This window comes from Myxine glutinosa, chromosome 2 (genome assembly GCF_964187855.1).
Source record: "Myxine glutinosa chromosome 2, kmMyxGlut1.1, whole genome shotgun sequence".
Classification (NCBI taxonomy): domain Eukaryota; kingdom Metazoa; phylum Chordata; class Myxini; order Myxiniformes; family Myxinidae; genus Myxine; species Myxine glutinosa.
Genome location: NC_136262.1, coordinates 165470792 through 165488662, shown reverse-complemented (window position 1 = coordinate 165488662; position 17871 = coordinate 165470792). Strand labels below are relative to the sequence as shown.

Sequence of the window (17871 nt, the reverse complement as noted above, 5' to 3'; positions counted from 1 at the left end):
AAATAGAACTTCAAACTATTCAAAGTGGAGTTTGTTTAAGTTGCTTCTACCAAATTGAACTTTAAACTATTCAAAGTGGAGTTTGTTTTAGTTGCTTCTACCAAATTGAACTTCAAACTATTCAAAGTGAAGTTTGTTTAAGTTGCTTCTCCCAAATGGAACTTCAAACTATTCAAAGTGAAGTTTGTTTAAGTTGCTTCTCCCAAATGGAACTTCAAACTATTCAAAGTGAAGTTTGTTTAAGTTGCTTCTCCCAAATAGAACTTCAAACTATTCAAAGTGCAGTTTGTTTAAGTTGCTTCTACCAAATTGAACTTCAAACTATTCAAATTGAAGTTTGTTTAAGTTGCTTCTGGTAAATTGAACTTCAAATTATTCAAAGTGGAGTTTGTTTAAGTTGCTTCTAGTAAATTGAACTTCAAACTATTCAAAGTGAAGTTTGTTTAAGTTGCTTCTAGTAAATTTAACTTCAAACTATTCATAGTGGAGTTTGTTTAAGTTGCTTCTAGTAAATTTAACTTCAAACTATTCAAAGTGGAGTTTGTTTAAGTTGCTTCTACCAAATTGAACTTCAAACTATTCAAAGTGGAGTTTGTTTAAGTTGCTTCTACCAAATTGAACTTCAAACTATTCAAAGTGAAGTTTGTTTAAGTTGCTTCTACCAAATAGAACTTCAAACTATTCAAAGTGAAGTTTGTTTAAGTTGCTTCTCCCAAATATAACTTCAAACTATTCAAAGTGGAGTTTGTTTAAGTTGCTTCTACCAAATTGAACTTCAAACTATTCAAAGTGAAGTTTGTTTAAGTTGCTTCTACCAAATAGAACTTCAAACTATTCAAAATGGGGTTTGTTTAAGTTGCTTCTCCCAAATTGAACTTCAAACTATTCAAAGTGGAGTTTGTTAAAGTTGCTTCTCCCAAATAGAACTTCAAACTATTCAAAATGGGGTTTGTTTAAGTTGCTTCTCCCAAATTGAACTTCAAACTATTCAAAGTGAAGTTTGTTAAAGTTGCTTCTCCCAAATAGAACTTCAAACTATTCAAAATGGGGTTTGTTTAAGTTGCTTCTCCCAAATTGAACTTCAAACTATTCAAAGTGGAGTTTGTTTAAGTTGCTTCTCCCAAATTGAACTTCAAACTATTCAAAGTGAAGTTTGTTTAAGTTGCTTCTCCCAAATAGAACTTCAAACTATTCAAAATGGGGTTTGTTTAAGTTGCTTCTCCCAAATTGAACTTCAAACTATTCAAAGTGGAGTTTGTTTAAGTTGCTTCTCCCAAATTGAACTTCAAACTATTCAAAGTGAAGTTTGTTTAAGTTGCTTCTCCCAAATAGAACTTCAAACTATTCAAAATGGGGTTTGTTTAAGTTGCTTCTCCCAAATTGAACTTCAAACTATTCATAGTGGAGTTTGTTTAAGTTGCTTCTCCCAAATAGAACTTCAAACTATTCAAAGGGAAGTTTGTTTAAGTTGTTTCTCCCAAATAGAACTTCAAACTATTCAAAGTGGAGTTTCTTTAAGTTGCTTCTACCAAATTGAACTTCAAACTATTCAAAGTGGAGTTTGTTTAAGTTGCTTCTACCAAATTGAACTTCAAACTATTCAAAGTGGAGTTTGTTTAAGTTGCTTCTACCAACTTGAACTTCAAACTATTCAAAGTGAAGTTTGTTTAAGTTTCTTCTACCAAATTGAACTTCAAACTATTCAAAGTGAAGTTTGTTCAAGTTGCTTCTACCAAATTGAACTTCAAACTATTCAAAGTGAAGTTTTTTAAGTTGCTTCTACCAAATTGAACTTCAAACTATTCAAAGTGAAGTTTGTTTAAGTTGCTTCTAGTAAATTGAACTTCAAACTATTCAAAGTGAAGTTTGTTTAAGTTGCTTCTAGTAAATTGAACTTCAAACTATTCAAAGTGGTGTTTGTTTAAGTTGCTTCTCCCAAATAGAACTTCAAACTATTCAAAGTGAAGTTTGTTAAAGTTGCTTCTCCCAAATAGAACTTCAAACTATTCAAAGTGGAGTTTGTTTAAGTTGCTTCTCCCAAATTGAACTTTAAACTATTCAAAGTGGAGTTTGTTTTAGTTGTTTCTACCAAATTGAACTTCAAACTATTCAAAGTGAAGTTTGTTTAAGTTGCTTCTCCCAAATGGAACTTCAAACTATTCAAAGTGAAGTTTGTTTAAGTTGCTTCTCCCAAATGGAACTTCAAACTATTCAAAGTCCAGTTTGTTTAAGTTGCTTCTCCCAAATAGAACTTCAAACTATTCAAAGTGGAGTTTGTTTAAGTTGCTTCTACCAAATTGAACTTCAAACTATTCAAAGGCCAGTTTGTTTAAGTTGCTTCTCCCAAATAGAACTTCAAACTATTCAAAGTGGAGTTTGTTTAAGTTGCTTCTACCAAATTGAACTTCAAACTATTCAAAGTGAAGTTTGTTTAAGTTGCTTCTGGTAAATTGAACTTCAAATTATTCAAAGTGGAGTTTGTTTAAGTTGCTTCTAGTAAATTGAACTTCAAACTATTCAAAGTGAAGTTTGTTTAAGTTGCTTCTAGTAAATTTAACTTCAAACTATTCATAGTGGAGTTTGTTTAAGTTGCTTCTAGTAAATTTAACTTCAAACTATTCAAAGTGGAGTTTGTTTAAGTTGCTTCTACCAAATTGAACTTCAAACTATTCAAAGTGGAGTTTGTTTAAGTTGCTTCTACCAAATTGAACTTCAAACTATTCAAAGTGGAGTTTGTTTAAGTTGCTTCTACCAAATTGAACTTCAAACTATTCAAAGTGAAGTTTGTTCAAGTTGCTTCTACCAAATTGAACTTCAAACTATTCAAAGTGGAGTTTGTTTAAGTTGCTTCTCCCAAATAGAACTTCAAACTATTCAAAGTGAAGTTTGTTTAAGTTGCTTCTAGTAAATTGAACTTCAAACTATTCAAAGTGAAGTTTGTTTAAGTTGCTTCTAGTAAATTGAACTTCAAACTATTCAAAGTGGAGTTTGTTTAAGTTGCTTCTCCCAAATAGAACTTCAAACTATTCAAAGTGAAGTTTGTTTAAGTTGCTTCTCCCAAATAGAACTTCAAACTATTCAAAGTGGAGTTTGTTTAAGTTGCTTCTACCAAATTGAACTTTAAACTATTCAAAGTGGAGTTTGTTTTAGTTGCTTCTACCAAATTGAACTTCAAACTATTCAAAGTGAAGTTTGTTTAAGTTGCTTCTAGTAAATTGAACTTCAAACTATTCAAAGTGGAGTTTGTTTAAGTTGCTTCTCCCAAATGGAACTTCAAACTATTCAAAGTGAAGTTTGTTTAAGTTGCTTCTCCCAAATAGAACTTCAAACTATTCAAAGTGCAGTTTGTTTAAGTTGCTTCTCCCAAATAGAACTTCAAACTATTCAAAGTGGAGTTTGTTTAAGTTGCTTCTACCAAATTGAACTTCAAACTATTCAAAGTGAAGTTTGTTTAAGTTGCTTCTGGTAAATTGAACTTCAAATTATTCAAAGTGGAGTTTGTTTAAGTTGCTTCTAGTAAATTGAACTTCAAACTATTCAAAGTGAAGTTTGTTTAAGTTGCTTCTAGTAAATTTAACTTCAAACAATTCATAGTGGAGTTTGTTTAAGTTGCTTCTAGTAAATTTAACTTCAAACTATTCATAGTGGTGTTTGTTTAAGTTGCTTCTAGTAAATTGAACTTCAAACTATTCAAAGTGAAGTTTGTTTAAGTTGCTTCTAGTAAATTTAACTTCAAACTATTCATAGTGGTGTTTGTTTAAGTTGCTTCTAGTAAATTTAACTTCAAACTATTCATAGTGGAGTTTGTTTAAGTTGCTTCTAGTAAATTGAACTTCAAACTATTCAAAGTGGAGTTTGTTTAAGTTGCTTCTCCCAAATAGAACTTCAAACTATTCAAAGTGAAGTTTGTTTAAGTTGCTTCTCCCAAATAGAACTTCAAACTATTCAAAGTGAAGTTTTTAAAGTTGCTTCTACCAAATTGAACTTTAAACTATTCAAAGTGGAGTTTGTTTAAGTTGCTTCTCCCAAATTGAACTTCAAACTATTCAAAGTGAAGTTTGTTTAAGTTGCTTCTACCAAACAGAACTTCAACACAAACTATTCAAAGTGGAGTTTGTTTAAGTTGCTTCTAAGAAATTGAACTTTAAACTATTCAAAGTGGAGTTTGTTTAAGTTGCTTCTACCAAATAGAACTTCAAACTATTCAAAGTGAAGTTTGTTTAAGTTGCTTCTCCCAAATAGAACTTCAACACAAACTATTCAAAGTGGTGTTTGTTTAAGTTGCTTCTACCAAATTGAACTTCAAACTATTCAAAGTGAAGTTTGTTTAAGTTGCTTCTACCAAATTGAACTTCAAACTATTCAAAGTGAAGTTTGTTTAAGTTGCTTCTACCAAATTGAACTTCAAACTATTCAAAGTGAAGTTTGTTTAAGTTGCTTCTACCAAATTGAACTTCAAACTATTCAAAGTGAAGTTTGTTTAAGTTGCTTCTACCAAATTGAACTTCAAACTATTCAAAGTGAAGTTTGTTTAAGTTGCTTCTACCAAATTGAACTTCAAACTATTCAAAGTGAAGTTTGTTTAAGTTGCTTCTAATAAATTGACATTTGTTTTTCAATTATAATAAATATTTTGTCTTTTACCTCTGTGGACATTAACATATATTACGATTTTACATTCTGTTGGTAGAGTGACTTTTGTGGTGTGCTCACAACTTTTTTTTTAGAGCATTGACTGGTTCTATTTTATTTGTGGTTCAACCATTAGCAGAGTAGATTTCCACATTTATTTCCATGGATGTGTTATTCTCTGTCTGAATCGTTAGCTTTGGACTGTTCTATATTGGTAACCTGTAAAATAATACTTTGAGCCTCATGGTTTGTCTGCTTTTCTACAGGGTCAAGGCTCATGGAAGAGCTGTCACACGTGTGCGCACACACACACACACACACACACACACACACACACACACACACACACACACACCAGACAACCCACCACCGGACTTTTATAACACTCAATGAACACAAGCATTGACCATGGGGGAAGTAACTTCCCAGTGCTCTCCAGGTGTCAGTGATGTTCTCTCATGGCTCTACTTTTTCTCCAGGTGTCAGTGATGTTATCTCATGGCTCTACTTTTTCTATAGGTGTCAGTGATGTTCTCTCATGGCTCTACTTTTTCTCCAGGTGTCAGTGATGTTATCTCATGGCTCTACTTTTCTACAGGTGTCAGTGATGTTCTCTCATGGCTCTCCTTTTTCTCCAGGTGTCAGTGATGTTCTCTCATGGCTCTACTTTTTCTACAGGTGTCAGTGATGTTCTCTCATGGCTCTACTTTTTCTCCAGGTGTCAGTGATGTTCTCTCATGACTCTACTTTTTCTCCAGGTGTCAGTGATGTTCTCTCATGGCTCTACTTTTTCTACAGGTGTCAGTGATGTTCTCTCATGGCTCTACTTTTTCTCCAGGTGTCAGTGATGTTCTCTCATGACTCTACTTTTTCTCCAGGTGTCAGTGATGTTCTCTCATGGCTCTACTTTTCTTTCCAGAGTCAGCGGTGCAATTAAGGATAAATCCCCAACCTCCCCATGTGATGCATCCCATAGAACTGGTCCACTACATATCCCCTATATGCTGAACATCAAGCGTGGAAGCAGCATTTAATATCTTTAGTCTTTCGTATGACTGCCAGCATCAAAATTGAAAGGCCAACCTGCCAGACTATGAGGAGATAATATAAATTTGTGATATGTTTTATAAGTCTATCAAACAATGAAAGTGACAAGGTATGTTGTGTTGTGTACTGGACAAGTGATATTACGCCAAAATATTCTGACATAGAAGCAAAGCGACTCAGACATGGGTGAATGGGAAAGACGCCATTTTCTAACGCTCTATTTGTGCGTCCTCGTTGCACACATCCTTTAGATGACATAGCCAGCTCGCGTCACAGGATACTACATGTCGTTTTCTTATTGTACACCGCTCCCTTCCTATTCCATCTCCAGGTGCTGCATGACGTCATCGCCGGGCAGTACTCAGGGGGCCCGGCGGTGACGTGCGCTAAAAGGGAGTACTCAGTTTTCACTCCGGTTTCGTTCTTTCTTGTTTGTTTGTTTGTCCAAGCAATATCTTGGCCATCCTCTGAGTTAAGAAGCTGAAATTTCGGTACAATAGTGAGCACGTGCTTTGGCAAAAACATTATTTATTGTTTTTTGATTAATCAATTAATTGATTAGGTACTTAATTATTATCGATTAATTAAGTACTTGGTGGTGTTGGGCTAGGTGTTGGGCTAGCTAAACCCTGGTGTTGGGCTAGCGGCTAGGGTGCCGGCTTAGGATCCTAGGATCCTGGGTTCGAATCCCGGTCGATCGCTGAATTAACGCCAGGGGGGTTGACTCAGCCTGTCATCCTTCCGAGGTCGGCTAATTGAGTACCAGTTCACTGGTAATTCCCTGTTTGTCGTTAAAGGCGGCAGAAAGGGTTGGCGTCAGGAAGGGCATCCGGCCGTAAAACATTGCTTCAAAAAGGGGACCAAAAAACAACAACAACTACCACGGTTCCCGAAAAAGGCCAACCCCCGCTTTGTGGGGAAAAATGGCCTCTAAAGGTGGTTATTTTTTTTTTATAATTAAGTACTTATTTATTTCCTTTCTCTTCTGGGTATTATCTCAGGAACCTTTTGAGTTAGGAAGCTTATATTTGGACACAACAATGACCAAGTGATTTGGCTGTAAAGCATATTTTTGATTTATTGACTAATCAATTAATCGATTAATTATTTAATTATTTGATTTATTACCTGCTTAATTAAAAAAAAATAAGTTAGTTTCAGATGAAGCGGTGGTGCTTTAGGTATTCTATTAGCCAATTGATTAATTATTTAATTTTATTATTATTATTATTTATTTATTTTCATTATTAATCATTTATTTATTTTCTTTCTCATCTGGGCAATATCTCAGGCACCTTTTGAGCTCGGAAGCTGATATTCGGACATGACAGTGACCAAGTGATGTGGCTATAAAGGATATTTTTGATTTATTGACTAATCAATTAATCGATTAATTGTTTATTGATGAGTTAATTAATCAATTAATTCTTTTTTTCGATGAATGACTTGTTTACTTTTTTTTAAAGAAGCTACAGCTTCAGTATACACATGTGGGCGGTGTACTTTGAATGTATCTGTACTTGTTTCTTTTTTTTTTAAGTCGTATTTTTCAAAACAGTTTTTTTAATTGCTTGTGTTTCTGTTTATGGAGTCATTCAATGTAGTTATTTTGAACAACATTCTAAAATAAGGTTCCACCTTCCTTTATAATCTGGTAACTAGTGAATTTAACTGAAATAAATCAAACTTATAGAACTATTGCAGAGGTACGATGTGATATTGTAGGCTGAGGACAGACCTGGTAACCTTGCCTGGTAACGAGGATTTTTTTTTTATTTGAAGTGATTCTTCATCACTGAGAGTTTGTCGTCAAAAACGATATATAGCATGATATTTCATAAAGTTCCGGATGGGTTATGACAAAACTTGGTGGATGAGTTAGTTTGGTGACAAGAATAAGCACATTCGATTTTGGTTCATGTCCGGATCCAGATCTGGCCTACCAGTGGATATAAAACATAAACTGTTCAGTCTGGTGGAGGTATGCGCTACCGAGTGCCGTTGTAGTTTATATTGTGTTGTTCATGAATTTATGTTGATTATTTCGAGAGAAATTGGGATGTTGGAGCACTTGATATCTCTGATAAGAATTCTGTATGCTAAACAAGAAAAAACAGCCCGAAGATCCAAAAACACCACGAAGACCCAAAACACCCCAAAGACCCAAAACACCCAGAAGACCCAAAACACCCAGAAGACCCAAAACACCCCGAAGACCCAAAACACCCCAAAGACCCAAAACACCCCGAAGACCCAAAACACCCAAAACACCCCGAAGACCCAAAACACCCCGAAGACCCAAAACACCCAGAAGAGCCAAAAAGACCCAAAAGACCCTGAAGACCAAAAAGACCCCAAAGACCCAAAAGACCCCGAAGACCCTGAAGACCCAAAACACCTCAAAGGCCCAAAATACCCTTAAGGGCCCAGAGGATCCAAAAGACCCGGAAGACCCAAATGGTTCTGAAGATCCAAAATACCATGAAGACCCAAAAGACACCGAAATGGTCAAAGATGCCTACCCCTCTGAAACGACGTGTGGTGAGGCACGCGGAGCACGCCGTGTCACGCTAGTTACAACAATGGCCATTAAACCGACATCGCTGGCAGTATAACCGGACATTACAATCGGCAAGGGAACCCAGCCCAGCCGAACCTTCCCGAAGGACGGCTAGACTCCACCCCTGATGACTCATAATGGAGCAATCATGCCCTGAGCTTCGTGAGTGGTGAAGGAGCCATGGGATGATGTCGTGGGACGTCAGGATTGGTTGGGGAGTGACGTCAGCGAGGGACAAGGGAGGGTGAGTTCCTCCTCCCTCTCCCTCACTCTCTCTCATTCTGGCTTTCCCCCGGGTCAGTCGCTTTTTGTCTCGGGTGGCTAGCGGATGCTGCCGCGAACAGGACGCTATCCATTGTTTGTTTTTGACTGGGTCGTGGAGTTGTGCCCTTTGGAGGAGAGGGAAAGAGGAAGAAGAGCGCACCTCTTGGATCTCTCAGTAGGAGTTCTCTTGGGTTTTTGCTCGAACAAGAAAGGGGCCATCTTGTCCTTTGTGAGCTGGTCGTGTGGGTCTCACCGAGGAGCTCTGGACTGCGTTGGTAGTGTTTTGGTGCCTGCTGGTCCTGTGGAGGGCTCAAGGCCGTGCTGTTCGACACCAGAACGAGGAGGACCAATCTCAAAGGTGGCCGTCTTGGCTGTTTGCTTCGCACAAGGCGTTTTTGATGTGCAACGCCGGCGCCATTGTCAGAGCGCTTCCCACGCAAGCCGCTTCGGGCCACATTGTACTGCTGACGCCTTTCAACGATTTTGTTGAGCAAGCTGAGTGTCAGTCGATATAAAAAGAACATTCTTTTATTTTCTTTAATCTTTTCCCTTGTCTTTGTTTTCATGTCTGATTGAGATGTCTGAATATAGGAATTAGTTTTGTCTCACCTTTCATTTTTATCGTAGCGCGTTTATTTTCATTAAATTCTTTATTTTGGCATTTCATTGTTGTATTATGAATTTTTCTTGTCGTGTGTGTTTATTTGTTTTTGGGTTCGAGGAATAAAAACCCTGTGGCAGACGTCAGATCAGATAATGCTTCGGGCCTTTCCCACGTGCGCCAAAGATGATCTCGCCAAGTTTCGAAAAACGCCACGGGGTTAAAGTAACGTTCGGCTATCTGTCCAAGGCTGGTCTTCATCGTCTACAGACTTGACAATATATATATATATATATATATATATATATATGTACAGTGCCTATAGAAAGTCGATAACCCCCTTTCCAAATTTTCACCTTTTTTTGCCTTATAGTCTGGAATTAGACTTTTTCCACCTTTGTTTACACATCATAACCCACAACTTCCAAGTGAAAAACAAATTCTACAAATTTCAGACAATGAATTATAAATACAAAATAGCCTACGAGGTCTCAAAGTATCCAACTCCATTAGTGAGTGTGTGGTTTTATTTTTTTGGATAATTTTGTGTTTTGCCATATCTACTGACAATGCTCAGTAAGAATGGGGCCTGGAAGTTCCACCTTCTACGTAACCACCAGAAACGAAGTGTTTGCGGTTTTAAAAAGACCTTTTATCATTGTTGATTCCAAATGCCAAGGTTTCAGACTTGTTTCCTCTGTTAGCATTCTCTGACGTCATCATCATTGTTCCAAATAACCAAATAACAACTTCTGCAATTTTAATATAACAATGGATAGCTCACAAATCCATTCTAAGCTCATATTCGTATGTATCTTACACCTTTAATTCCCTCGGTCTTCTTGACATTTGTTTTCCAAAAACCTACAATGTCTTTTTGTTGAAATGTCAGCATTTGGAAGCATATGGAATCTTTGCTTTGACTATTGATGCCTTTGGAAACTTTATTTGTAGAGAAAGTACAACTGCCGCAATATTACCATTGGTTTGTGTTTTTTCTGCAACAATCTACAGCTGTCAATCATTCAAAAATTTGAAGCACAACCTGGAAATTTCACTGTCCACGAGGATGATGCAGGCCTTGTGGATGCAGGATTAATGGGGTAAAGATTGCAACCAAGCTGTCTCTGTCAGAGTTTCGGGAAGCAGTGCAGGATTGGGATATTTGAAGAAATCTGTTCCTCAATGTCACCAGAAGTCGGCAATGACTTGACGGAACTAGGTATAATTTTTTTTTACCAAGAAGTCTTGGACAGTTGGACATTTTACATTTTTCGACTTTGATTTGTGTTCAATATGTTCAATGCAAATGCACCTTTATGAAATAGAAAATCTTATTTCAATAACCAAATTTATACACAACATACGTTAGTATAAATGAATAGCGAGTGTGTCCATACTTTTCCTTCAAAACCATTAAAAGTCTTCTTCGATAACTTTCAAATAATTTTGTTATAAACGTTTATGTAAAAACCTTCTATAACCTATTACACCTTCTTTGTAAAAAAAATAATATGTAAACTTGGAGTTTGTTGTTTAAAAAAAGAGCTTCTGTCTTTGTTGATCTCAGAATTCACTGATGTAGGAGTTGAATTGAGTTTTCAAGGAGCCCAAGGTGAGGTTGGCTTAAGCTGGGTTAGGTAAAGCTGGCCACTAAAGCAGGAGCCCACTGTCAGCCTAATTCACAGCACAGTGAGGATTGACCTCTTCACCTGCTTGCCACCAGGCCTAACATCTGATGCTTGTCCTGCAGCTGGTGTAATGTAGTGTAACTAAGGGTGCAACATCTCCACTCCTCCATCATTGAGGTTTACGTCCCCTTCTGCAGCTCACCTCACACATCTACAACCCTTGTGCTTTCACTCAGGTCTCCATCCATCATTGCGCAAAACCCTGTGTTTGTCTTGTTGGCTCAAAGAGGGCGTATGTGGTGCGACAACAATGAATATCGGTTCTCTCACTGTTGCAGATTGGTTGACTTAACTTCTGAACAAGCACTTGCCTCTTCGCACATTGTAGTTGTTGAAATAAAAGCTATATTTGAAAACAACGTTGTTTTATACAGCCCATCGCTTCACTGACTGCAATACCAATTTTTGCCTAATTGTTAAAATAAAAACAGCTGCTGCTGGGGGGAAAATGGGGAAAATTAAATGAGGTGTACAGATACCGACCAGTCCAGCTATACACTCGCTTCATTGTCGGGAATATTTATCAGAGTGGAGAGTGAGAGGGGCCTGAGGTGTAAACCTGAGGTGAGGTGAGGTGAGGCCTGAGGGGCCTGAGGTGGGGTGAGGTGAGGTGAGGGGAGTGAGGGGAGAATGGACTACAAAATGTAAATGTTTCATGATATTTGTTATTTTATATCACCTTTATCTATCAATATTGTTGAAATGAAGATCAAATAGCTGTATGTTGAAATATGTTGAAAAAGTCAAAACTTTACATGGGGTGTACTTACTTAAGAAAGAGAAGTTGCAAGTTGGTGTTTGCAGTTTCGCCACATGTGCAAATACGCAAACCTTCCTTCATTACTTGCAAAATTGACCATTTTTCAAGTATATTGGTTGGTCTTGTCCGTTATTCTGTCTGTCTGCCTGTCTGCCTGCCGGTCTGTCTGCCTGTCTGTTTGTCTGTCTGTCCATCGCCTACAGGTCACAATTTTAAACCAATCTTCACGAAACTTCACCATATAGTAGAGTTGGTCTTAAGGAAGAAGAATATTGATTTTGAAGTCAAAGGTCGAAGGTCATCTTGAGGTCACATTTCTAAAATTGTCATTTTTCATCCAATTGACTTGAAAATTTAACAAAATTTGCATATTGAGTCACTAAATTGGGGAACCAACTATTTTTGAGGTCAATAGGTCAAAGGTCACTTCAAGGTCAAAATTGCAAAATCATCAATTTGCATCTGAAAAATCATCAATTTACATCCGATTGACCCGAGCTTTGGTTAGGATCGTCAATTTTAATCTTAATGAAATGGACAATTTGATGTATCCATAGCTCTATACACTCACTATGACGTATGATGTCTTCTTGTTTTTTTATTGTTTTTTATTTATTTATTTTTGCATCACAAACCTTCCTGGGACCCCCCTGAATCCAGCATCGTTAGTTTCATTGAAATCTGTATATCCGTTATCAAGTTATAGCACGACAGACAGACAGATACGGATCCTTTTATAGGTATAGATATAAAAATATCTACTTCCACTTGGATAAAGTGTCCCTTGCCAAAGTATTGCTGAGGTGCAGGTGTTACAATGGTGGGATGTATCAGTTGGTAATGCAGCTCGTTTCCGAGTTTCATTCCCAGTGAAGCCAAATTTCACCCGAACTCTATTATATTGTCGGGTTGGCAGCATGGTGTGTTGTGATCCTGAAGGAACAGTAAGCAGGCTGTCCTGTCTCCTATCATGCAGACATTAAAGTTCCTGTTTTACCTTTTGAAACGGTGCACCTTCAGTTCGTACCATGTTAATATACCGTATGTAATTCCTGCATTAATAATTGATCAGATACGGTTATTATTGAGTCAAATGAGAGGGTAGATCTTTAATTTGAAATGGATAGATTAAGTTAATAGGGTGAAAATTGCTTGCATGCACTAAGGAGATAATGGGAGTTGGATATGTCACATGTAAAATGGCCTCTTCCTGGCATTTAAAAGTTTCTTGAAAATTATCATCTTATTTTTATGAACCAATTATTTTCAGAGCAAGGACAGACGATGTGTACCACTACGTGGGTGGCCTACACATAGTGGTTGTGCTCCAGAAGTTAATAACGCTACACTTGTTCCCTTAATGGAGCTGCTTTGGTGTTGGGCCTTATTTTCTTTCAGGATAATAACTGCTGGTGGTCCTTGGAGCTAGAAAGGAAGTTTCGTTTTACAGAGAAGAATCTAACATTATACCTTCTTCTGTATATTCCTTTTTTGTGGTTTTGAAAGCTTACAGGAAATCAAAGTGGTGACTTGGCTTATACTGTTATTAAAGAAAAACAAAGCGATTATTATACTTCTAACTGTACAATTACAACCCTAAATTTAAAGTGTAATCAGTTCCAGAAGGTGAACTTGTGCCTGGTTGGTGTTGTGATTATTTTCTTTGAGTGTTGGTGTTGTGGACCTCTTGGGGGCTTGGGGGGGGGGCTTCATGGTGACATCACAATTTAATACTAACTGCCCACGAAGGGGGGCTAGGAGCCCCCCTCGACGTTTTCGCAATTTTTTCACAACCACTGGGAATTTCGAATTCTCCTCTCATGATTTTTCTCTAGGGTCCTGCAAACATTTTGATACCACATATGCCCAAATCCTGCAGTTCAGTTGTCACATGACTATGAATAGTGGTCTGCAATGTCCGAAAGGTCTGCAGGGTCTGCAATGTCCTAAAAACTGCAATTTTTGCACAGGTTTATGTGCAATAGGCACATGTGAATAAGGGTTAGTTGCAACAAAAATGTGAAACACAAAACGCTATTTTTTGCCTGTTATATGTTCAGAAATGTCAAGTTCATGAATATATATATACAGTCACGTGAAAATGTAAGTACACCCCATGTAATGTTTTGACTTTTTCATCATATTTCAACATTCAGCTATTTGATCTTCATTTCAACAATATTGATAGATAAAGGTGATATAATATAACAAATATCATGAAACATTTACATTTTGTAGTCCATTGTATAATTTAAATAAACATAAATGCAAATTTCACATGTGGAAAAAGTAAGTACACCCTTGGCTCTAATAGGTGGTATTGCCCCATTTGGCAGAAACAACCTCAAGTAGGCGTTTCTTATAACTGTCTACCAGACTCTGACATCGACTGGGAGAAATTTTTGCCCACTCCTCCATGCAGAATTATTTCAGCTGTGCGATGTTTGAGGGGTTTCTTGCATGCACATCAACAACACAACAACAACAACAACATCTCGATGGGATTTAGATCTGGGCTTTGACTTGGCCATTCCAGAACCCTCAATTTCTTTCTTTTCAGACATTCCTTGGTGGATTTACTGGTATGTTTAGGGTCATTGTCATGTTGCAAGGTCCACCTTCGGTTGAGCTTCAACTTTCCGACAGATGGCTTCACATTATCCTCAAACACCCTCTGGTACAATGAAGAATTCATAGTGGATTCTATGATGGTGAGCTGCCCAGGCCCTGATGCAGCAAAGCTGCCCCAAACCATTATATTTCCACCACCATGCTTTACAGTTGGTATCAGGTTCTTGTGGTCAAATGCTGTCTTTGGTTTTCGCCAAACATGTCTTCTGGTACTGTGGCCAAATAGCTCTACCTTTGACTCATCTGTCCAGAGCACATTGTTCCAGAAGTGCTGGTCTTTGCCTAGGTGTTCATCGGCAAACTTTGGTATTGCTCTGATGTTCTTTCTGGACAGCAAAGGTTTCCTCCTGGCACACCTCCCATGTAGATCAAATTTGTGCAGCCTCTTTCTAATGGTAGACTCATGCACTTTGACATCAACAGTGGCAAGAGCTACCTGTCGGTCCGGTGATGACATTCTGGGGTTCTTAGAGACTTCTTTCAGCATCTTGGGGGTCTGCTCTCGGGCTGAACTTGCTGTGGCGGCCTCGCCTGAACAAGTTGGCAGTTGTTTGAAATCTTCTCCACTTGTAGATGGTCTTCCGGACAGTCGAATGATTGATTTCAAATAGTTTGGAGATCTTTTTAAATCCCTTCCCAGACTCGTAGGCATCTATAACCTTCTTTCTGAAGGCCTCATAGAGCACTTTTGATCGAGGCATGGTGACGCCGCACACTTCAACAACAAAGAGCAAACCAAACTAAATGTCTGAGGTTTAAATAAGACAGGTTCCTCCAATATCCTCTCTAACGATGTTATAATCATTTGCACCTGAGCTGGTGCACCTGATTCTAATTGTAGGTATTTGAAGTAGTGATAAATGTAGGGGTGTACTTACTTTTTCCACATGCGAAATTTGCATTTATGTTTATTTAAAATATGCAATGGACTACAAAATGTAAATGTTTCATGATATTTGTTATATTATATTACCTTTATCTATCAATATTGTTGAAATGAAGATCAAATAGCTGTATGTGGAAATATGTTGAAAAAGTCAAAACTTTACATGGGGTGTACTTACTTTTTCACGTGACTGTATATAATTTGCATATTCATAACTTATAGCCCAGGAGCATTAGCCAAAAATGAAGGGGAAGCCTAGAAGAAATTAGTAGAAAGCTGATTTTTTTGCACAGAGCTCCAGAATGTCATGTGGATACCCACAGTACAAAGTCCCACGAGTCCCACCTTGTGCCATTTTCAAAATTCAAGATGCCCGCCGGTTAGACGGAAAATGCATAAATATGGATAACTTCTGCCTAGAACCTCATAAAAGTGTACTTTTCGTGGCTAAATATATGTTTTAGAACACTAGGATTTTAAAAGAATATATTTCAGTGACCTCAGATAATGATATGTAGATATAATCCAAGATGGCTACAGAGCATACCATGCTGTTCAGCAGTGGCAGGGGAACGAACTGCTGCCAACTGAGTGGGGGTGGCAGTACAGAGAGGGACTACCTGTTCCAATCGAGACTGCTAGGCCTGTCGCCCCTGAGAAAGTGCTGAAAATGATATCTTGTGGATGCAAGGCGGGGTGTGGAAAACGATGCACTTGCTACAAGTCTGGTCTGGAGTGTACCCTCTTGTGTACTGTTTGTAATGGCCATAATTGCAAAAACTCTCGGGACATTGATTTAGAGGGTGATAACAGTGTTTAAGTCAGGAATAAGAAAAGTGACATTCAGTTAACACAGTACTGTCCAAAACACTAGAATCAGGTTGGGATGACTGGGATCAAAGAGTTGGTCTGCTTTTGTGTCGTATTGTAATTAAATGTCAAATCCCCATGTGTTGTTCAACTCTTGCAGGCCTTGTGGTCACAATGTGAAACATTTTGCATTAAATAAAATAATAGCAAATTAAACTTATCATGATTTTGATGTTTTTTTGCATTACAGCAGCGGCAATTTTACCAGCCATCTTGGATTATATCTACATATCATTATCTGAGGTCACTGAAATATATTCCATTAAAATCCTAGTGTGCTAAAACATATATTTAGCCACGAAAAGTACACTTTTATGAGGTTCTAGGCAGAAGTTATCCATATTTATGTATTTTCCATCCAACCGGCGGCCATCTTGAATTTTGAAAATGCCACAAGGTGGGACTCGTGGGACTTTATATTGTGGGCATCCACATGGTATTCTGAAGCTCGGTGCAAAAAATCAGCTTTCTACTAATTTCTTCTAGGTCCTAACCTAATGCTCCTGGGCTATTATGCAAATTGTGACATTCACCCAAAATAATAAGTAATCATGATTTTCTACTTGAGAAATACATTTTTTTTTGTTGTGCACTTTTCATGCAATCTCATGTATCCAATGTCAAAAATTGTAGGTTTCTGTGCAAAATGCATAAAATTAGCATATTGCATAACCAATAAGGCAATAATTAGACAAATTAACATATTGTGCAAAAATCATTTTACCATTGCTTTAATTGCGTGATGATATACGCGTGTGCAAATTGTCAAGTTCCTCGGACCATTGACGGCCGAGACCTGAACACATTAGAAATCGATGTTATTTTCAGTCGATGAAAGACTTGGCCCAAAAATGTTCCCTAGGTTCCCACAAGAAGGTTGGAATCATTGTTTGTGTTCCAAAGCAGACACAATTGCTTGTCTGCCAGCAGACACATTGATATATGGCGTGGTATTCAAAACCCCAGGGTGGCACTTTATAGCTGGGTCGAAATTTGAACCCAGGTAACACAGCTCAAATACTAATGTGCATCCCTCCAGGTGTCCTGCAAGCCCATAGTAGTTGCTACTTCCGAAGTGCAGAATCAAAATTCCAAAGCAAGCCAATAATTATGGAAATAACACAGTAATGGTGATTATCTAATAACCCATGGTAAATTCCAGTTATTAAAGCAATATCTGAGAATCAGTAACTCTGGATCCTGATTTATATCATAGATAGCCAACGATTATATCAGCATAGAGGGCACGAGAAGAGGAAGATGATGATGATGATGATATGAAAGCAATTGTTTTGTTGAACAATTTATTTGTTGCAACTCCAAAGTCATGTACAAGATGCGTGAGATAATGTGACTTGATTTCATTTCACAGTATCCCTTTCCCTTCCTCCCACCCACTTTGTTCTTCGTAACAGCCTTAAGAAGCAACACCGGCAGGTCCATTATCAATGGGAACTGGGCAATTGATCGACCAGGGAAGTACGAAGCTGCAGGAACAATGTTCATGTATAAGAGGCCTAACGAGATCAGCAGCACAACGGGAGAATCTTTCTTCTCCGATGGTCCTACAAACGACATTCTGAACGTTTTTGTAAGTCCCACTTGGCTCTCCAAATGCTGCAACCTTGTCTGCATCGTGAAACGTTGTCATAACATTTTGTTTGAAAACGAAGCTGTGATATGCGAACTTGTAACCAGACCTCACTGAAATGAAAGTTCTTTATGGAATATAGATTTATCCAAATGGAGGATATAATATAAAGTGTTCTCATCTTGGCTCTGACTGTGCTCCTCCAGATGATCTACCAGCAGCCAAATCCTGGTGTTCATTTTGAGTATGTTCTGCTTAGTGACAATATTGTTAGTAGTCAGCTTGATCCCAGCTCGGCCAACCAAAACACAGGTGAGCATATGCATGTTCTGCATTGG

General features: G+C 37.8%; 1 protein-coding gene across 4 annotated transcripts in view; it reads left to right on the top strand.

Moving 5' to 3' along the window:
* The window catches only part of THSD4 (thrombospondin type 1 domain containing 4), a 274230-nt gene that overhangs the window by 233309 nt on the left and 23050 nt on the right, over positions 1–17871 (top strand). For all 4 annotated transcript variants that reach the window (XM_068106810.2, XM_068106811.2, XM_068106812.2 and 1 more), the window contains 2 exons: positions 17358–17533; positions 17740–17845. In XM_068106810.2, coding sequence (XP_067962911.2) covers positions 17358–17533; positions 17740–17845 — 282 coding nt within the window. The remainder of the gene's footprint in view (positions 1–17357; positions 17534–17739; positions 17846–17871) is intronic.